General features: G+C 54.9%; 2 protein-coding genes across 5 annotated transcripts; both read left to right on the plus strand.

The window, feature by feature from the left end:
* Window positions 1-778: 778 nt before the first annotated feature.
* Window positions 779-9,614, plus strand: TM6SF2 (transmembrane 6 superfamily member 2). 4 transcript variants are annotated; one of them, XM_058727323.1, is made up of 11 exons: window positions 786-907; window positions 2,294-2,461; window positions 4,191-4,294; window positions 4,723-4,790; window positions 4,889-4,992; window positions 5,386-5,468; window positions 6,065-6,189; window positions 6,382-6,483; window positions 6,793-6,885; window positions 7,844-7,963; window positions 8,807-9,614. In XM_058727323.1, the coding sequence occupies exons 2-11, from the start codon at window positions 2,367-2,369 to the stop codon at window positions 9,086-9,088; spliced, it is 1,176 nt and encodes a 391-aa protein (XP_058583306.1). In that variant the 5' UTR covers window positions 786-907; window positions 2,294-2,366; the 3' UTR covers window positions 9,089-9,614. The 4 variants fall into 4 exon arrangements, with proteins under 4 accessions (XP_058583309.1, XP_058583306.1, XP_058583308.1 ...); XM_058727325.1 differs by lacking the exon at window positions 786-907 and having other exon boundaries at window positions 2,165-2,461; window positions 4,723-4,820; XM_058727324.1 differs by lacking the exon at window positions 786-907 and having other exon boundaries at window positions 2,302-2,461; window positions 4,723-4,820; window positions 8,842-9,614.
* A 979-nt stretch (window positions 9,615-10,593) lies between these two features.
* Window positions 10,594-17,246, plus strand: HAPLN4 (hyaluronan and proteoglycan link protein 4). The gene is made up of 5 exons (XM_058727327.1): window positions 10,594-10,718; window positions 11,637-11,754; window positions 12,087-12,449; window positions 14,021-14,356; window positions 14,714-17,246. The coding sequence occupies exons 1-5, from the start codon at window positions 10,716-10,718 to the stop codon at window positions 15,103-15,105; spliced, it is 1,212 nt and encodes a 403-aa protein (XP_058583310.1). The 5' UTR covers window positions 10,594-10,715; the 3' UTR covers window positions 15,106-17,246.
* Window positions 17,247-20,361: the final 3,115 nt, after the last annotated feature.

Below are 20,361 nucleotides of genomic sequence, written 5' to 3' on the forward strand. Positions count from 1 at the left end.
AAGTCCCTGGGGCTCGTGCCCCAGGAGGTGGCTTTATGGGCAGATGCAGCCTACATCTTCAGAGCCTGCATGTCCCATTTGTGCCGAGACCACCTGGGGCTCTTCCTCAGTTGCAGCTGCTGAGTGAGAAGCTTGGGTGGGGTCCCAGGAATCCGAGAGCCCTGCTTGAAGTATTATGGCTTGGAGATCTGAGGGGTCCCCACAACTCCCCCATATGCCCACACATGCCCCTAGTGGGTTCTGCTCAACACCTGTGGGCTCATGGGCTCTGAAAACTCTAGCTGGAGCTGGGCTAGCCTGCATTCTGTCATTCAGTAAACACAACACTGACTGAATGGATAGGATCTGCCCCCTGGCATGGCAGTGAACCTGAGACTGATAAATGCTGCGAAGAGGAACTAGGTGCTGTCATGGAGGCAGCCTGGGGAGTGTCTTAATGGGCAGGGGTGGGAGTGTCCAGGTACTGGGAGTCTCAACAGCAGAGCCCAGGCTGGAATGATGTATGCCACCCTGTCTCCCCTCCATGGACACAGCCCAGAGCAGGGCAAAGGGGTGACATTCCCATGCATGGAGGCTGCCCAGGGGTCCCCGGGCTTGAGCACAAGAGTAGCTCTAGGGAGCCAGAGTTTCCATGGATAGGGACCCTAGGCATTAGTCCCAGGCACCTTGCCATCCAGGTAAAGGTCACCCCTTAGTTGAATTCTCAGTGACTGGGAGGCTTGCCAGACTCAGCCATGGACTTTACTCCCAGGCAAGTGGAGAGTTGGAAGAGATGGCCTCTGAATTCAGTGTGCTTGTGCAGGTGGCTCATTGCAGACACAGATGCAAGGCCAGGTTGCTGGACAGCTAGACCAGACACCCCTCGTCCAGCAGGGTATCAGCCCAGCAAGGACCCTGGGCAGAGAAGGTACCTGGAGGAGGGGACACTGGGATCTGCTTTAAGGGGTGAGGAAATGCTAGAGGGTCCATCTTACAGACAGAAAAGAGGCCTGGGCATGTGTTGGTACTGCTAGAGTTGGGAAAAGCCCAGGAAGGAGACTGGAGCCTCAGGTCAACCCAGAGGAACCTGAACTTCATGGGCAATAGACAACTAGGGAGGGAGGCTGTCAGGTTGGTGGCAGGTTCAGAGATGGGCCCCAGCTGGCATAAGGCCAAGGGGCTGTGTAGAAAAAGGGTGAGTGTTAGAATATTCCCTAACCACAGACTGTGGGCTCCCCCAAGGGCAGTTATTGCTGTTTCCAAAGCCACAAGTACCACATGGGCAAGAGTCCAAAGCTGGTTGGAGGGAGTGACAAAGACAGCTGCCTAATTCTCTCCCCTACCGTACAGCCCTCTCCCTGATCCTGAGCACCCCCCCATCCACACCCTTTTACATTTTCCCCAGCCTCCTGTAGGCTGTTCAGAACCTCAGCTCTCCCCTCTGTTCCTCCCACCACACACCGGCCCCAGGCCTGATCTATTCTCCTTGCCAGAAACACTGTTCCCAAACTCCTCACCAAACTGGAGCAATCCACACCCAATCTAAACACACCCTTTGGACTCCCTCCCTTTGACCCCACCCACTGTGCAGGGTCGCAGGCTCAGCTGCCCACAAGGTGCCCACGCTACATGGAACACAGCACAGAGAGTCCTTCAAGAGACCCTCAACCCTTGATCTTGGCTGCCTGCCTTGAGATAGTCCCCAGATCCAGTCAAAGCTTCACACCCGGACACGTGCTTAAATGTGTGTGGCCACTGCGTGAACACTCAAGTCCAAGGGCTCTGAAGGGAACTCTGTGTCCAAGCGACTGAGGTTCCTCCATTAGCGCATATGGGCAATGCCCACTTGATCCTAGGGGGAGAAAGGTCTAGGGAATGTGGAATTAAAAAGACTTCTCTTCGGGGTCGAGGTTGGTACACCGGTGCCCTGGGACAGAAAATGCAGAAGTGCAGAAGGAGGGCCGGAGAAAGAATTCTCTTAGAATGAAGTTGCTGGCCCAGGGCCCCAAGGTTGCAGACCCGCGCCTCAACAGCGGAAGAATCCGGAGACATGGTGTTCTAGCTTTTTATAGAGAAACAGGCTTGGGCGGCTGGGAAGGCCGCTGAGAACAGCGCTGAGTCCCGCCAGGGTGAAGCGAGAGAGGGGCGGGGAGAGGGGCCGCCTCAAGGAGGAGGGGCCTCAGAGGCTCCCCGCGAGCTAGCGGAGCAGTCGAGGAACTGCGGCGGGACCAGGGCGCAGCGGGGGGCGACCTTTGCGCAGGGCGGGGCCGGGACCGGCCGGGTCCCTGGCACCCCCCTCCCTCCGCCCGCCCAGACGCGCCACTGCAGAAGAGACGGGCGCCCAGGAGGCCGCGCCGAGGCCGCGCCGGGGTCCAGGCGCCGCTGCTATGGACATCCCGCCGCTTGCCGGCAAGCTCGCCGCTCTGTCGCTCGGCGCCCTCCCCTTGTCCTATGCGCTCAACCACGTCTCGGCGCTCTCGCAGTGCGTAAGGGGAGGGGCCAGGGCGGTCTCCGGGGGCGGGGGTGGGCGGCCAGAGCGGATTGGTGGTAGCCGGGAGGGAGGATGCGCGACGGCTAGCCTGGCTCTCCCAAGCCAGCGTCCCTGCGCAGCTCTGGCCTGGAGGAAGGGGGCTAGGGCAGAACTCCCCACACCCCCACCCAGTCGGAAGTCCTTTTTTTGCCGGGCAGGGGGCTGTGTGTTGGGGGTGGAGGGCGCTCCTGGGACGTTTAGGGCCTGGGGAGAAAGGTTGAGAAGCAGAGCCCCCCAAAGGGCAGGGTTTTGGAGGGTTTCCGGGGTTTTCCCAGGGCTGTGCCCAGCTCCAGACTCACCAAAGTCAGTCACAGTATTGCCCCAGATAAGGTCCTGATGACCTAGCTCTTGACACACACGCACACAGGAACGCGCGTTCTGTTCCACCACCCCTGCCAGATGGCCCCTCCATCGCCTATCTCAAGCTTGGGACTTTTTTCTGTTAAGGTTTGGCCCACCCTGTCTTTAGTCTGTTTTCCCTACGTATTGTGACCTCCCTTGGCTCTTAACCCTAGACCCTAGCCCTGTGGATCCTGCCACACTGTACCAGACATCTGCAAGCCCCTCAGCCAGGGGCTCAACTAGCTCAACTCAAGACATGGGATAGAGGGAGTCTTGACTATGGGGTTGGCTCCTTGGGTACAAATTCCTGGCTCTATCCCCCTGGAACTTGGGTGAGCTAGGTTGTTTCTGGGAGCCTCAGTTTCTTCAGTGTGTAATAAACATAATCCTAGACCTCATCCCATAGTTACAGTTAAGGATTACAAATTGTGTGGTCTTATCTGATTACTATAATTGTCATTGTTGGGGCCAGGATGGGGATTGTCAGGTGTCAGAGGGGTCCATGAGAAGGTAGGAGTCTGGAGAGAGTGTAGGGGAGAGTGTGGGACCCTGGATAGCTTTCCCACCCCCCACTCTGCCCACTTGTGTTGGGGGCTGCCCAAAGATGGCTTCTATTATCTACGTAACCTGCCTTATCAGATTGATGGGGACAGATCAGGGCAGGGGTAGGGTGGAGTTGATGGAAGTATTTGGACTTTAGCTGGGAGGAGTCTGGAGCTTCAGAGAGTGAGGTGTACAGGGCTGAGCACTTAGAGACCTGACAGGCTTGGGCACTGGGTCTGGCCACAGAGAGGCTTGGTGGGACTGAATGACTGACAGCAAATTGAGTTAAACACATATCAGTAAGTGACAGGATGAATTGTATAGTCAGAAAGAGTTGGGGCGCCTTGCTGGCTCAGTCAGAAAAGCACATGACCCTTGATCTCAGGGTTGTGAGTTCGAGCCCCGTGTTGGGTGTAGCGATTACTTAACAATAAAATCCTAAACAAAGAATTGACTGATGCCCACCCTGTACTTGGCCTAAGTTTGGCAATGATCCTTTCTAAGAAGTCAAGGAGGGTTTCCTGGAGGAGGAGTCATGAAAGATAGGCTATGAAGGATGAGTAAGAGTTTGCCAAGTGGAAGAGACTTCTGGAAGGAGTTTCCCGAAGGGGGAAACAGTTGAGGCAACAGCCTAGTAATGGGAAAGGGCAGTTTCAGGGAATGAGCAATTCCTGGATGGACAGATACTTCAGCCTCAACATTTTGAGCTTCCTAGAGTCTGCTTTTGGCCTCACCAGGGCGAGGTGGGGCCTCCGCACTGGGCCTGGCCTCTCTGACTTGTTTTCCCCCTCCACAGCCCCCTGGGGGTGGCATTGATGAGTGCCCTGATCCTGGGTCTGCTTTTCATGGCTATCTACAACTTGTCTCCTGATGATATCTACTATGACCCACTCTATGCTGGTGAGTCAGTCAGAGAGAACTGTGTGAGCAAGGGCCTCCTCCATCAGACTGGGGGTCCTCGAAGGGCTCCCATCAGACTGGAGAAGCTCACAGAGACTGGAGAACCCTCAGTGGTTGGGGAACCTTAGAGGGCCACCCCCTTCAGACCTGGGGCTCTTCAGAGAAGGACTGTATCTTCCCCTCAGACTGGGAGCCCCTGAAAGACTTCCTCATCACTTTGGGATTCCCCTGAGGGCAGAGACAGTGCCTTCTCAACCTGAGGACTTCCAAAGGCAGGGACTGTGCCTCCTGATGAGGCAGAGCTGTGGGTCATGTGACCGGTGGAGCATGGTGACTGGACACGGATCCTTGCCTGGAATCTGGGTCTCAGAAAAGCTGCCTCAGGCCTCTCCCACACCCAGGCTGTGCCCCGCCCACTCTTCCCACAGTGTTCACTATCTTCGCCTTCACCTCGGTGGTGGACCTCCTTATTGCTCTCCAGGAAGATGGCTACATGGTGGGCTTCATGGAGTTCATTACCAAGGAGGTACATAGCGGGCAGCTGGGGATGCCTCCTGCCCTGTCGCCCATCTGAGCCCTGACCTGCCCTTGCAGGGAGAGCCATACTTGCGCACTGCCCATGGAGTCTTCATCTGCTACTGGGATGGCACCGTTCACTACCTCCTCTACCTGGCCATGGCTGGTGCCATCCACAGAAGGTGCATGGGGTGGGTGGAGTGGCACCTGGACCATGAGAAGGAGGTCAAGTTCTCAGGTGGGATCCCAAGCCTGAGTGGAGCCAGAAGTGTGCGTAGGGGAAATCAGGAGGCTTCTCTAGGGCTCCAGCCAGGAGTGGCCAGGGAATGTCACAGGTGTAAGCTATAGTCAGCTCTCTTCTCTTGTACTGCCCTGTGCCTAGGCAGCCACTTCTGTCCTTGGACAGACAGTCTGACTGTTCATTCCTTCATTCATCTCCCTGTTGTCCCTTCTGTTCTGGACAAAACTGGGAGGGACCCAGAGTTGGGGAGCCCAGGGTGGACCCTGGGCTCTGGCTGGGGCTCTGAGACTTGGGAACAGGCATCTGTTGGTCACCCCTCCGTCCCTGACCCCAGGAAGAGATACCGGAACCTTGGACTGTACTGGCTGGGATCTTTCATCATGAGCATCCTGGTATTTCTCCCAGGAAACATCCTTGGTAAGGACTTGGCTTTGAGGGATCCTGTCTCCTTGGGCTGGGTCACTATCCTGCACCTAGAAGGTTCATAGGTAGAGGGGAGAGGCAGACCAGTATGTGGAGTGGCTGAACCAGAGGGATACCCAAGGTGTATCCAGAGGGAGCAAGTATAGAGGCTATACCCAGAAGGTAAATTGAGGCAAGCCAGGCTAAGGAGCATAGACATCATCTTATGAGCATTGGGGAGGCAGAGGTGTTAGAGCTTAAATAAAGATTGCATTTGTGTGGGGCGCGTGGGTGGCTTGCAGTCAGTTAAGCGTCTGGCTCTTGACTTCAGCTCAGGTCATGGTCTCACAGTTCGTGAGGTCGAGCCCCACATCAGGCTCTGTACTGGCAGCACAGGAGACTGCCTGGGATTCTCTCTGTCTCTCTCTGTCTCTGCCCCTCCCCTGCTCTCTCTCTCTGTCTCTCTCAAAATAAATTTTAAAAAATGAAAAAAATTTTTGCATCTGTGAATTGCTAGTTCCATCTAGGGACTCTGGTGTGATTCACCTACAGGTCTGGCCAGGTCTGGGTGATCCTCACTGAGTGACACCCCCACTCTCCTACTATGACAGGTAAATACAGCTCAGAGATCAGACCTGCCTTCTTCCTGGCCATCCCCTATATGCTGGTCCCATGCTGGGCTGGCATGAAGGTCTTCAGCCAGTCCCGGGCACCAACCAGCTGTATCCCTCACATGGTAAGTGCCCTGCCCCCAGACAGTTCTCTGTGCCAGCATACCTCAGTGTCCCCCCCCCATTAGAGTTCCTTGTGGTCAAAAATATGCCCTCTTTGGAAGGATCTCCTTGGCCATTAGGAAAGAAGGGATGAGCCTTTATTGAGTGCCTGTTGGATACCAGACTTCTCACACTGTCTCTCTCCCATGGGGCAGGTACAGGAGGAGCAAAGAAAGGGCCTCCTGCGACGCCCGGTTGACCTGGTCCTTGTCATATACCTCACCCTTGCTGGGTTCTTCACCCTCTTCCGGGGCCTGGTGAGTCTGCAGTGGCCAGCCTTTCTTCTACCTCCAGCTCCCTTTCCTGTGCCCTCCCCAACCATGTTCCTTTACCCAGTGCAAAGAGGTTACTGCTCTCCTGTCTCATCATCCAGGAAGGTTCTTCACTGAGTCTGATCTGAGTGTTCCATGACAAAGCCCCACTCCCTATAACTTTCCCAGCCAAAGTGAAAAGCCAAGGGTAGGGGAGGCCAGAGCAAGGGGTACGGGACCCGCCTGGGAGGGTGGAGAAAGCTTCTCGTGGGAAAAATGTTTCAGATAGGCTGTTGGTTTGCCTGTCTGCCCCAGGTGGTGCTTGACTGCCCCACAGATGCCTGCTTTATCTACATCTATCAGTATGAGCCATACCTACGGGACCCCGTGGCCTATCCGAAGGTGCAGGTGAGAGGGCAGATGGGAGGAGAGGGTCATATGGTCCTGTCATGGATAGAGGTCTACCAAATCCTCTTTGAGGCAGGCACCACAAACACAAGCCAGTTTATTGTCCTACCAGGACGCCTGGGTGGCTTAGTCAGTTGAGTGTCTGACTCTTGGTTTCGGCTCAGATCATGCATGATCTCACAGTTCATGGGTTCGAGCCTCGTGTTGGGCTCTGTGCTGGCAGTGTGGAGCTTGCTTGGGGTTCTCTCTCTGCCCTTTCCCCTCTCATGCTCTCTCTATCTCAAAATATATATATATATATATATATATATATATATATATATATATATATATTTTTTTTTTTTTTTTTTTTTTTTTTTTAAGTTAAAAAAATTCATTATCCTACCAAAAATGTCTGTCTTCAAAAATGAAGACAGATATGGTCTTCAAGTATGGCTGGACCTAGGAGCTAAGGCAACTCTGTCTCTGGGCTCTGTTTTCTTTGCATGGACTCCACTCCCTGGTAGTCACTTTGTGGGATTAGAGAGTCAGCCTTGGGCAGCTCTAGGCCTCCATCCACCCTACTTAACCACCCCAGAAGAATCTGAGCTCTTATTTCCCCAGAGCTTAAGCACAAGTCTCAGGCAGGCTCTGATTGGCCCACATGCCCATCATCACTGAATAACATGTCCATTCTGTCACTGGTCATTATGGCCAGGGGGCTGGAGTTTTGCATTTGGCCAGGGTCACATGCCACTTCCGGAGTAATGTGGGTGGGCTCAGTGTGTGTATGTATGTGGCAGGGGGAATACCCAAGGGAAATAGAGAAAAGTGTACACAGGGTTGGGAGCACAGAGAGCCCCCGTCCTGCCTGGGTGGGATCTGAGGCTGGCCAGATCTTCCCTGGGGTCTCTACCTCGGGGGTCTCAAGAGACCTGGCTGGGGCAGCTGCTCATCCTCCTGGTCGTGTGCCCCTTAGATGCTGGTGTATATGTTCTATGTGCTGCCCTTCTATGGCCTGGCTGTCTATGCCCTCATTGTCCCTGGCTGTTCTTGGCTGCCTGACTGGGCCTTGGTGTTTGCTGGAGCTGTTGGCCAGGTGAGGTGGGGGGGGGAAGGGGGGAGGGGGAGGTGTGGGTGGATCAGTAGGGAAGAAAGTTTCTGCCTACCCATCAAATGCTCTTCTGCCCTCCCTGAACAGGCTCTGAGAGGCCCCACCCTCAGCTTGGTACCCTAAGATACACTCCATGGGGTCCCAACTCCATGGGGTCAGAACTAGAGAGAGGGAAGGATAGGGGCTGAGAGGGATTCCAGAGAGGGAAGATTTCCTAGAAGAGTGAGCATAGGGGTTGGGCTTTGATGTATGGGTATGAGTTCTCTAGGCAGGGAAGGGCATTTCAAGAATGGGAAGAGCATAAAAACACATAGGCAGATAGCGGTTTAGTGGAGCCACAACATGGGTTAAAGGCAGAGGCAAGAGAATTTGACGGCTAGATGCTGCGGGCTTTCAACTCTGAGCTTGGGGGAGCCATGGAATATGTCTGAGCTGTGGAGGGCGCAGTCAGAGCTGGAGGGCTTGCTTCTGAGTTCCTGATGGAAAGTGATAAAGCCTGGGCCCAGGCCTGGGCAGGGGAAACCAGGAAGACATCTCTGGAGTAGAATGGCCAGGATTTGTGTCGGGGACAGAAATGGGGTAGGGAAGAGCAGGAGGAAGAGCCGGGCCCAGATCAGAGAGATGGGAAACAGGGCCCACTTAAAAGAGTGAAGATGATTCTGGTTAGACAGCTGGGGAGAGGCTCACGGACAGATGGACAAGGACAGACAGTACATGCAGGGGCCGGAATATTTAGAGGCAGACAGATGGGCTGGAGAGGGGAAACAGGTCATCAGCCTGGGCTCCCTAGGGTGGGATGTTGATGATAGTAGGACCTGTTCTCTCCAGGCCCCTGACATCCACCCTCCCTGTGTGGCCACTAGGCACAGTTCTCGCACATGGGTGCCTCCATGCACCTGCGCACGCCCTTCACCTACCGTGTGCCTGATGACGCCTGGGCCTGCTTCTTCGGGTGCAACCTGCTGTATGCGCTGGGCCCCCACCTGCTGGCCTTCCGCTGCCTTCAGTGGCCCGCCTTCTTCCTGCGCCCTCCCCCTGGCCCCCCGGCCCACCACAAGAAGCAGCACTGAGAGGGCTGGGGACTCCCCAGGACTCTGTTTACATGCCTAGCAAGCCCTGCTTGGGGAAGGGTGGGCCGGGTTGTTTAGAGGCAGAAAGTACATCTCCAGGTGCCTTTGGTCCTGGCCATGGTGGTTTCAGGCCAATGGACAGGATGGGAGACCCAAGGGCCAAGTGTTCCCACAGAGAGGGCCACAGACACGCTCAGCTGTCATGGTACCCCAATCCCACAGGACACTTGTACTGCCTCCCAGAATTTACCCATCATACCATACCCCATGGACCCTTTAGTAAAAAACCTTTTGATGCCCAAATATTGCTGCTGCCTGAGTGTTTCAGGATTCAGAGGTCAGGGACCTGCTTTTCAGACCCCATGAGGGCCTACCCATCGCTGCCAGCGTGGCCATCAGGAGCTGGAGAAGCCAGACAGCAGAAGTCTGCCTCTGGTTGGTATGCACAGCTCCATCTTCCAGATGGGGAAAACTGAGGCTCAGAGAGGTCAAACTCTGTCTGAGTTCACAATCAGTAGAGAAGCATCTGAAACCTAAGTTCTGACAATAAATTATAATTACTAATAGTGTGGCACAGTTATTAAGCACCTACCATATACCATTTCAAGGGCTAACCTCAAGTGGTACATGCTGGATCTTACCATATATTCCAGATGGGGAAACTGAGCCCGCAGGAGGTAAAGGTCCTGTTCGGAGGTCATGGCTCCTGGATGCAGCTGAGCTAAAGGACAGAGTCCTGGCCTAGCCCATCCAATCATGGACTCTATAACCCTGCCTCTGCTGTATGGTTGGTTCATATTTTGGGGAAACTGAGGCTGAGGAGGCAGCCAAGGGGTTGAGGAAAAGGCTCATTTTATTCCAGGTTCAATGGTTCATTTTCATTCCTGGTTTGAACTTGGGTGAAGGGCCAGGTTCTGGGGGTGACTCAGGCCCAGAGTGGGTCGGGCTTGATCAGACTCCCCTGTTCCCTGCCCCTACCAACATTTCTTAGCCACCTATTGTGTGCCTAGCCATTGGATCTTCACCAAAGAACCACCCAGCACTGTGTTTCCCAGAGGTGGAAACTGGGCTCAGAGACACCAAGCCTCTCTTCCAAGGTCCTACAGCAGGTGAGAGGCAGAGGCAGATTTGAACCTGTTGCTGCAAGTTCCCTCTGCAGAGTGTGTGACTGTTGTGTGGGGCCCCCACTCCGCAGAGTGAGAACCTTTTGGTGCCCAGGACACTGCGATGGCCGCCAAGTGACAAATGGGAAAACTGAAGCCTGCAGGCCAAGCCCCTTTCGAGGGTTACTGAGCCCTCCCGGCTCACCTTGGGCATCCTGCATGGAAGACTCCATCAGGCCCCCCTCCTCCATTTTAGAGATAGTTAAACTGAGGCCCAGAGTTTCCTCTGCCTGCCCAAGACCAGCCAGCAGGATCGGCGACGTGGACCTGAACTCACTGTCCAGCGCGGTCCTTCCTCGGCTTGCGCCCCAGGTTTCTTCCCGGAGCGCGTGTCGCTGCGTCCCCTTTAAAGCTCCTCCCCGCTCCCGCGTCCGCCTCCCTCCTCCCCTTGCAGGCAGACGCCGGGATTGCGCCGCCTGAAGGGACTTGCCCAGTCCTTCCTGGGTGTTCGGGGAGCGCAGTCCCGGCGCGTAGGGGCCGCTCGGCGGGGGCCGCACGGGCAAGATGGTGAGTGGGGCCACGGGCGCGGGTCCCGGTAGGTCCCTCTCTGGGAATCTGTCTCGCTCTGTGTCTGAATCTACGCCCCTCAGTGTTTCTCCTCTCAGTCTCCCTCTCCCCGCTCCACCTCTCCCGTCCCCTCTGTCTCTCACCCTCTTGTATCTCTGTTCCTTGAACTCTGCCTCTTTTATATCCCTCTCCTCTCCCTACTTTTCCCTCCCTCTTTTTGTCTTCCTGGTCCCTTTTCTTTTACTCTGAGTCCCTACCTCCGCGTCCCCCTTCTCTCGTCTCCTCTTGCTCCCTTTCCTCTCTCCCCTTCAGTCTCTGTCTCTCCATCTTTCCTTAGCTTCTGTGTCTCTTTCCCTCTCGCGGTCTCTCCTCTGCCTCTCCTTCTCTATCTCCATCTCCCCCTGCTCTTCTCTGTCTCGTTTTCTTTTCCTCGCCCTCTTAGCCTCTCCCTCTCTCTTCCTCTACCCCTCGCACCCCCTCCCCCGCCGCCCCCACACCCCTGCCGCTTTGCTGCAGTCTCCTGGCGCACGGATAACCTTGCCGCTGCCGCTGCTCCAGCTCCTCCCCCCTCCCTCCCAATCCTGGCCTGGGCCGGCCAGAGAAGGGGGCGGAGCTCCGAGCCACCAGTGTTGGGGTGAAGGGGATCTGGCGGGTGGCCTGCGCTGGACTAAGGGCCGGTGAGCCCAGGGGCGTGCGCTTTGCGTGGGAGCTAGAGTGTCAGGTACCGGGAGAGTGCGCGGGTTAGGGGGTGGAGGCTGGGAGGGTCTGCCAGCCTTCTCCTTGGAAGATTCCTCTGGGACCCTGGCTGAGGTGGGGACCTGGGCATGTGAGGATTCCTCGCCGTGGGGAAGGAAGGTCGGGGCTAGTCCTCCGACAGGCAAAGTCCAGGAGGCTGGACTGAGTGCCGTATGCCCCCAGGTGTGTGCTCGGGCGGCCCTCGGTCCCGGCGCGCTCTGGGCCGCGGCCTGGGGAGTCCTGCTGCTTACGGCCCCCGCAGGGGCGCAGCGCGGCCGGAAGAAGGTCGTGCACGTGCTCGGTGAGTCTGGACAGCAGAAGCGGGTCTTGCCCCACGGGAGCCATGGCCAAATGTGATTGCCTGGGTGCAGGGAGGATGTAGGGGGTAGGGCATTGAGCTGTTCCTGATAGCCGGAATCCACCCCCCCACCCCCCCCACCCCCCACCCCCCCACCCCCCACCCCGCCCCTACCCCTCTGAGTTCCAGTTCCCTTTCCTGAACTCCTTTAACCTTCGGATCTCCTGACCTCCACCCAGGTCTTTTTCCCATAACACTTCCCTGGGATCCCCTGCCCCAGGTTCCCCACCCCGCTTCCTAGGACCACTTCTGAACTCTGCTTGACTCTCCCACAGAGGGTGAGTCGGGCTCGGTGGTGGTGCAGACGGCGCCTGGGCAGGTGGTCAGTCACAGGGGTGGCACCATTGTCTTGCCCTGCCGCTACCACTATGAGGCAGCCGCCCACGACCACGACGGCGTCCGCCTCAAGTGGACCAAGGTGGTGGACCCACTGGCCTTTGCCGACGTCTTCGTGGCGCTCGGCCCCCAGCACAGAGCATTTGGCAGCTACCGCGGGCGTGCGGAGCTGCAGGGTGATGGGCCTGGGGATGCCTCCTTGGTTCTCCGAAACGTTACGCTGCAGGATTACGGGCGCTATGAATGCGAGGTCACCAATGAGCTGGAAGACGACACTGGCATGGTCAAGCTGGATCTCGAAGGTAACCAGCCCATGGACAGGATGAACCATGTTTCTAAGGAAAGAGAGTGGGAGATATTGCGAAGGATAGGAACCAAATCAAGTTGACCTAAAGGAATTTAGGGGTAGGGTAATGATTCTGATCTGGGGTGAATTCGCTCCCCAGACACATTGGCAATGTCTAGAAAGGGGCTGCTGATGGCAGCTAGTGGGTAGAGGCCAAGGATGCTCCAACACATCCTACAATGCACAGGACGGTCAACCCCCTTCCCTTTCCCCCGCCCCCCTTGCAAAGGATGACCCCATCTAAAGTGTCAATAGTAAGGACTTTGGGAAATCCTGGGGTAGGATCCAGGCACAGTTAGATCCAGGGAGATCCACTCACACCATGTCAGGAATCCCTTCCTCACCTGTTTCCCTGAGTGGGCTTTCCTCAGGCAGGTTTTCAGCTCAGCAATTAATTTCGTAACAGGGCTAGATAGAGTCCCAGAGTTGTCCCTCATTGGCCCAGCTTGAGTCATGTGTCCATCCATGAGCCAATTACCGTGGCCGGGAGATGGGATGCTCTGATTGGCTGACTGTGGAGCTGGGAGGTGGGCGTTCTGTCTGAAGAATTCCCTCCCACCTGGTTCTGCTTCCTCAGTCCATCCAAGAAGATTCTAAGAGAAATTTCAGAGCCCTCACTTGCTGAACCTCCCAACAATAGCAAATAACAATAATAGCAGCAGCTCTCCTTTATTGGAAGCTCTATGTGCCATGAGCTTGAAGAGCTCTCTGGAGTCTCTTGTTTAATTTTCCCCCAAACTCTGAGGGAGATGCTATTACCAGCAGATGGGCAGCTGACTCAGGTTAGAGCCTTGCCCAGGACACATGCAAATGAGTGATAGAGCCAGGACTCAGGCCTCCATCTGTCAGGGTCCAGGCCTTCTCTCTGACCCCTGTTTGTTCCTCCCTTCATCTGCTGAGAGATGCATCGGCACCTCCAAGGTCTGCCCCTCAGACACACACCACAGAATGCTGCTGAGCTGAGCTGACTGTGGGTTCAATGAAGGACAAGTTAGAAGAACTGAAGGTGGAAGAGAAATCAGTGGAAACTGCCCTGGACAATGCTGGGGATCAAAGATGCTTTGCCAAGTGTCATACTTCCAGGGGCTCCCTGCGGGGGAGTCAGCACTGGACACAGATATCCCCAGCTTCATGGGCTCAGGGCTTGACCAGAGGGAAGCTCCCAGTGCTGAGAGAATGTCAGGAGCACTAAAGACTGAAGGGAGGAGGGTGGCGGCAGCTGGGTTTTGAAGGACGAATAGGAGTTCAGCAGGTGGAAAAAAGTGGAAAGAACATAAGCAAAAGTCTCCAGCGGTGTAAAGGGGGTGGACGTGATTAAGTATCTTAAGAGGGAGGGTCAAGTGAACCCCAAACTTAAGGCAAAGGGAACCATTAGGAGTGTGAGCTTGGCAAGGGTGTCCTCAGGTCTGAGGCCAGAGTGGAGGGATGGAGTGGAAGGTCTAGGCTGAAGAGTCACGCAGCACCCCACAAGTCAGGTGGGTAGGAGAGTGTTGAGATTCCCAAGCTGAACCGTATGCGTCCTCCCAGGCGTTGTCTTCCCTTACCACCCCCGTGGAGGCCGTTACAAGCTAACCTTCATTGAGGCGCAGCGCGCCTGCGCTGAGCAGGACGGCATCCTGGCATCCGCAGAGCAGCTGCACGCGGCCTGGCGCGACGGCCTGGACTGGTGCAACGCAGGCTGGCTGCGCGACGGCTCGGTGCAGTACCCGGTGAGCCAGCCCCGGGAGCCCTGCGGCGGCCTGGGCGGAGCCGGGAGCTCCGGGACGGGCGGCGGTGCTGCCTCCGGGGGCGTGCGCAACTACGGCTACCGTCATAACGCCGAGGAACGCTACGACGCCTTCTGCTTTACATCCAACCTCCCGGGTGCGTAGGTCTGGCCCCTACGAAAGAAGCCCCGCCCTCAGGGGGGCCTCTCCCGCCCCTCCCTGTATCTTTCCCACCGTCTGTTTCCTCTCCTTCGCCCTTCCTATCCACACCGGCCCTCCTGGGTCCAGGCCAGGATATCCCACCCCTAGGACTACCCTGGCGCAGCAGTCAAGCATCGCTTGGCATCAACATTGCCCTAACCAATGGGGTCCAGGAATGCAGGGGAAGGGGTGTTCCTGAATCCTGTGGCTGGGGTCTTGGGTTGCAGGCACGTAGGGGGTGGGAGCATCCTGAACCCCTTAGGAGGCCAGATCCCGGGAGTGGCCTTAACCACTCTCCCCCACTCCACCGCAGGACGTGTGTTCTTCCTGAAGCCGCTGCGGCCTGTACCCTTCTCGGGAGCCGCGCGCGCGTGCGCGGCGCGCGGCGCGGCCGTGGCCAAGGTGGGACAGCTGTTCGCTGCGTGGAAACTGCAGCTGCTGGACCGCTGCACCGCGGGCTGGCTGGCCGACGGGAGCGCGCGCTACCCCATCGTGAACCCGCGCGCGCGCTGCGGCGGCCGCCGGCCAGGCGTGCGCAGCCTGGGCTTCCCCGACGCCACGCGCCGCCTCTTTGGCGTCTACTGCTACCGTGCACCCGGCGCGCCAGACCCCGCACCAGGCGGCTGGGGTTGGGGCTGGGCCGGCGGTGGCGGCTGGGCCGGAGGCGCGCGCGACCCCGCCGCTTGGACCCCGCTGCGCGTCTAGATCCCGGGCGCAGATGGCTGGGGTGCTTGGCGGCTGGCCGAGTGCTCTGCGGTCTCTTGGAGACAGACCACGTGACTGGAGACTGGCCTCTCCCCCTGCGGTGCGTAGCAGGCTGACCAGGCCTCCTGTGGTCTTTGAACACCGGCTGCGCCCCCCGAGGTCCCCATAGACTGGCCAATCCCGGGAGACTGACCAAGCCCCCACCTCTCCTGGATAGTGGATTTCCCCTCCTCCTTCGACTTTCTCCAGGAGATGGGGCATGTCCCCTGAAGACCCCTGGAGGCCAACAGACGCTGAGGTCTCCTGAAGACTGGCAATGCCTCCCCAGGTCACTTGGAAACAGACAGAATCACCCCCTCCCCCGCGGTCTCCTGGAGGCTGGACCCCCGGGATTATCTGGAGATTGGCCTCAGGCCCTCTGCATCTCCCTGGAGACTGAAGACTGATCCCTTAACCCTCCCCCTCAACACGTATAGAAAACAGAAACCTCAGAGTTCACCTGGTGATCACTCCCCCGTGGTCACATGGAGACAGGTCTCCTGTCCTCTTCCCTATGGTGGCCTGGATATTAGGTATTCCCATTCTTCCCCCCTTCCACTGCGAGTCCTCGAAGTTTGCAGAATAACAGGCCACGTTCCCCGGTCACTGTGAACAGCCCCGCTCCTCCAGTTTCAGGGGAGACCAGCCTCCTCTGTCACCACAAAAACAGATTGACATGCCCCAGCCCTCAGGTATGTCTTTGGAGGGAGCAAATCTGCTCCCACTTGATGGCCTCTTTCCTGGCTGTCACCAAAGAGACCATCCCCTGGGCCCAGGGATCCGTAGGATCCGTGTCACTAGCTGTGGAGAAAGCTGTCCCACTTCCCATTGTTACCAAGGCGACCAGCCCAACTTCTACCTGTAACCTAGTCACACAGCCTTTCCCTCATCAGTCACACCCATGGAGATAGTGCCTCCCTCCTCCAGCTGTAACCATGGATACCACACGTTTCCTATGTCACCTCCGGGACACCAGAGAGCTACAACTCTGCTTCTTGAAGTCCCCATCCTTACCAACAGCCATGAAGACCACTCTCCCCTACCCCCAGAACTGTCCTGAGAGTGTCCCAACATTCAGTTCTCCAGTTTTCACCATGAGAACAGGCTGCCCTTTCCCCAGGTGCACCCCAGCTCTTTGCCCCCCATCCAAGCTCCCTCTCCAAGCTGCTTGAACCCCACAGTGGTTGCCATGGAAGCCAAACTCTGGTGTTTGAGGTGACAGAACACCTGTCCCCCTAGGCTTTCCCATGTCAGCAGGGCCCCACTGCATCAAACTGTCACCACAGAGACCGGCAACGTCGTCTCCATGACAACCAACCTCCCAGCTCTCAGGAACTTCTTACCATGGGTGGGAACTGCACCCCACAGGATTTAATGTCTGCTCCTTAACCAGAGAGGCCCAGCCCCAGGCAGCATCTCCAGATATGGCTGGACTTCTGGAGCTGCTGGACACTCCTCCGTTTGCACGCTAACTATATCCCAGACAACAGTTGTGCACGAGACACCCTTGCAACCCCCAGATGTTTTCATTGCTGCCATACAGATGAGCAAACTGACTCTGGCAGCCCCAGCCCTTTATGCTGTGCAAGCACTGGGCTCCCCACTTCCCCTCTGAGACCACATCTCCATTCTCACTGAGTTCTCTCCTCTAACTGCCCCCTGCCCCACGTTTCACTCCTTAGAGATCCAGGAGAGACGGAATGTTTTTTACACTTCAAAATCCACAGTGAGCTACAGGCTCTAAAGGACAATTTGTGCTAAGAAGTCAGAACCCAGCCAAACTCCCCCCAGCGTTGAGAGCCAGCTCGGGAGAGATGGCCCATGAACAAAGCCACCCCAGCTGTGGGAGCCCCCAGATCCAAGGTCTTCCATGGAATAGCACTGAGGCCCCTCCTGGAACCCCCGACCCCCTTATTGTCACATCCATCTTGAGGAAACCCATCCGTGAGTTGTGGAATCAGGTGGGTTGGATTCAAATCCTGCCGCTGCGACCAAGTGACAACCCCCCTGAGCCTGTTTCCTCCTCTGTACCAGAGCTGTTCTGAGGTCCCAGTGAGTGCAAAGCATACAGCAGGGGCTCAATAAAAAAAAAGTTGTTTTGTTTTGTTTTTTGGATGAATGAGAAAATGAGGCAGCCAATGGGTAATTACTTCATAAATGTACTTTGGTGGACAAAACGTTTCCCAGCTGGGGGTGTGTGATGATGATTTGCTTGAGAAGCATCACCCTTATTCCTCAGGACCACCTCTGCTCTTCAATTTTCCCCGCCTCTCCACTCCCCCATTCTCCCTTCACTCTCTTCCTTGCATCATCCCCCATGTGTCTGGCCCTTCACAGCCCTGTCCCGACTAGGTCGTTGACAAATCCAGTGGTTCCTCTCAGTCCCCCAGGCACCCAAGTGTGCAAAACTGGATGGAGAGTTCTTGTATCAGGAAGGCAGAGAGGTTGCAAATTTTCCCTGGTGCGGAGGTGGAGTAGGTAGGGGTGGGATTGTGGCCTGAGAAACATTGACAGTTTCTGGGATACGGACAGAGGGAAAAGAGAACAAAGTGTAAAGCCGATTAGGCTGTAGAAGTGAGATGGTCGGTGTAACTGCTCATCCTTCAATACCAGATGTGACAGCCCTCCAAGAGACTCAAGCCACTCATCTGAAGGCAGCGTCCAGCCCCTTCGTGAGACAGCCTTGGGCTCCAGCTGGCCTTAGCTTCCTTGCATGGGGGAATGGTGAGAGGCGTATTTCCAGGGATGAGTGCATGGGATTTCTTTCATCCCGCCTTTTCCCTGCGGTTCCTTTCTCCCTTCCGCCGTTCCAGTTCCCTATTTTGCCTTGAACATGTAATTTTCTAACCCCCACTCACACAATGAGAGTCTAAGGGGCTGACACCGCCCACTCCCAGTTCAGCCAATGAGTGCGGTGGCACACCTCCCCGGGAAACGCTGATTGGTGCAGGGATGGTTAGGGAGGTAGGCTGACGGTGAGACTGAGTCCTGGGATTTTAAGAAACCAATTCGACCAGGGGGACCTTCCTCCTACTGGAGTTGCTGCATCTCCCACCTAAGGGAGAGCTAAGGGTTGGTAAACTGGATAGAACCCCTTCTGACGCCAGATATTCAGAAAAACCACTCCTTCCCATCGTACAGCCCTCCGTTCACTTCCCAGAGGACTCCAAAGTTTTTATGTGCCCTTCCGGAGATGTTTTATGTTCATTCAAACAAATATGCATATGCATTTCCCCCCCTATTTTTACACAAATGACATTTACACAACATTCACACTGTTGTATCATTTCTATCTAGTTCCAAGACATTTTTATCATCCCCAAAGAAAACCCCATACTCATGAAACAAACACTCCCCATTCCTCCCTTCCCTACCCCCCTGCCCTGGCAACTGTTTATGTACTTTCCACCTCCAGAGATTTGCCTATTTTTGTAATTGATTTTTTAAAAAAATGTTAAGTACTCTCTACACCCAATCTGGGGCTCAAACTCATAACTCCAAGATCAAGAGTTTCACACTCCACCAAATGAGCCAGCCAGGCGCCCCTAGATTTGCCTGTTCTTGATGTTTCATACAAACAGAGTCATATAATATATGTCCTTTTGTGTCCAGCTTCCTTCACTCAGCATAATATTTTTGAGGCTCCTCCATGTTGAGTGTGAATCAAGACCTTATTCCTCTTCACGGCTGAATAATATTCTGTGGTATGTGTATGCCACATTTTGTTTATTCGTTTATGAGTTAATGGACATTTGGGTTTTTCCCCCTTTTGGCAATTGTGAATTATGCTGCTATGAACATTCTGGTGCCATGTTTTTAAAGTCATTCTTCTTTTACTTAACAATATATATTTGAGATAGTTTCCATCACCGTATAAAGATCCCCCACCCCCATATCCTTTTGAAAGTTGGCAGGTTATTCATTGTTTGGATGCACCGTCATTTTTGTAGCCCACTTCCTAATGGCAGACGTTTAGGGTCCCCTATTTTGCTGTGAATAAGTGCCCACATCATCTCACACAAGTATAACCAGAGGAGGATAGAGGATATCAAGAGTTGTTGAATCAAGGAGTCACGTTTGCCACTTCGATAGTGGTCTCCACCTTTTCTTAGGGGTGGGGCCAGTTTATACGCCACCAGTAATAGATGTACTCGCCTCTTTCCACACATCCTAATCAGCATTGTGTGTTATCCCTTTTTACCATAGTGAACCTGATAAATAAGAAACGGTATCTCGTGGTGCTTGTCACTGGCTGTTCTCTTATTATGAGTGAAACCGAACAAACATTTTCCACTTTGACGTTAGGTGCAGGTGGTTGAGGAAGTCATAAATCGTTCTCAGGTTGGGTATGCTGTCATCATTGATCAGTGCAAGCCTCCTCTCCTGTTAGATTTATTTGATTCTCTTTTTTTTAATTTTTTTAACGTTTATTTATTTTTGAGACAGAGAGAGACAGAGCATGAGCGGGGGAGGGGCAGAGAGAGAGGGAGACACAGAATTGGAAGCAGGCTCCAGGCTCTGAGCCACCAGCCCAGAGCCCGACGCGGGGCTCGAACCCCCGGACCGCGAGATCATGACCTGAGCTGAAGTCGGACGCTTAACCGACTGAGCCACCCAGGCGCCCCTATTTGATTCTTTTTTTAAATATGCTCTTCTTGGGGCGCCTGGGTGGGTCAGGCGGTTATGTGTCTGACTTCAACTAAGGTCATGATCTCATGGCTTGTGAGTTCAAGCCCCACGTCGGGCTCTGTGCTGACAGCTCAAAGCCTGGAGCCTGCTTCGGATTCTGTCTCCCTCTCTCTCTGCCCCATCCCCACTTGCTCTCTCTTTCTCTCTCAAAAATAAACATTGAGCAAAATTTTTAAAAATGCTCTTCTTTGTTCATCCTGATGTTCCTGCAAAATGTGTATTATTTTGTTGAATATATGTTGTAGTTTAAGAGCATCTGTATTTCCTTTTCTGTGAACATGTTATTCACATCCTTTGCCTATTTGGCTATTGGATTATTGTCTTTTTTTCCTATTGAATTGTAGGAGCCCTTTATATATTAAGACAAGTCTTTTATCTTTGATTTGAAAATTTGTTTCCAAGTTGGCATTTACCTTTTGACCTTGTTTATGTTTTCTGTTTTGCTTTTTTTTTTTTTTTTTTTTTTTTGCTTTTTGTCAGTATTGCTTTTAGGATAAAGCCTAAACTCCTCACTACAGCCCATATGGC

This window comes from Neofelis nebulosa, chromosome 4 (genome assembly GCF_028018385.1).
Source record: "Neofelis nebulosa isolate mNeoNeb1 chromosome 4, mNeoNeb1.pri, whole genome shotgun sequence".
Classification (NCBI taxonomy): Eukaryota; Metazoa; Chordata; class Mammalia; order Carnivora; family Felidae; genus Neofelis; species Neofelis nebulosa.

Excerpts from the sequence above, each read along its gene's own strand:
- TM6SF2 (XM_058727325.1), top strand. The coding sequence starts at position 2,367 with ATGGACATCCCGCCGCTTGCCGGCAAGCTCGCCGCTCTGTCGCTCGGC. Across the intron at positions 4,821-4,888 it reads TGGAGTTCATTACCAAGGAG|GGAGAGCCATACTTGCGCAC; the intron begins GTACATAGCGGG and ends CTGCCCTTGCAG. Across the intron at positions 6,190-6,381 it reads CCAGCTGTATCCCTCACATG|GTACAGGAGGAGCAAAGAAA; the intron begins GTAAGTGCCCTG and ends CCCATGGGGCAG.
- HAPLN4 (XM_058727327.1), top strand. Across the intron at positions 11,755-12,086 it reads GAAGGTCGTGCACGTGCTCG|AGGGTGAGTCGGGCTCGGTG; the intron begins GTGAGTCTGGAC and ends ACTCTCCCACAG. Across the intron at positions 12,450-14,020 it reads GGTCAAGCTGGATCTCGAAG|GCGTTGTCTTCCCTTACCAC; the intron begins GTAACCAGCCCA and ends GCGTCCTCCCAG.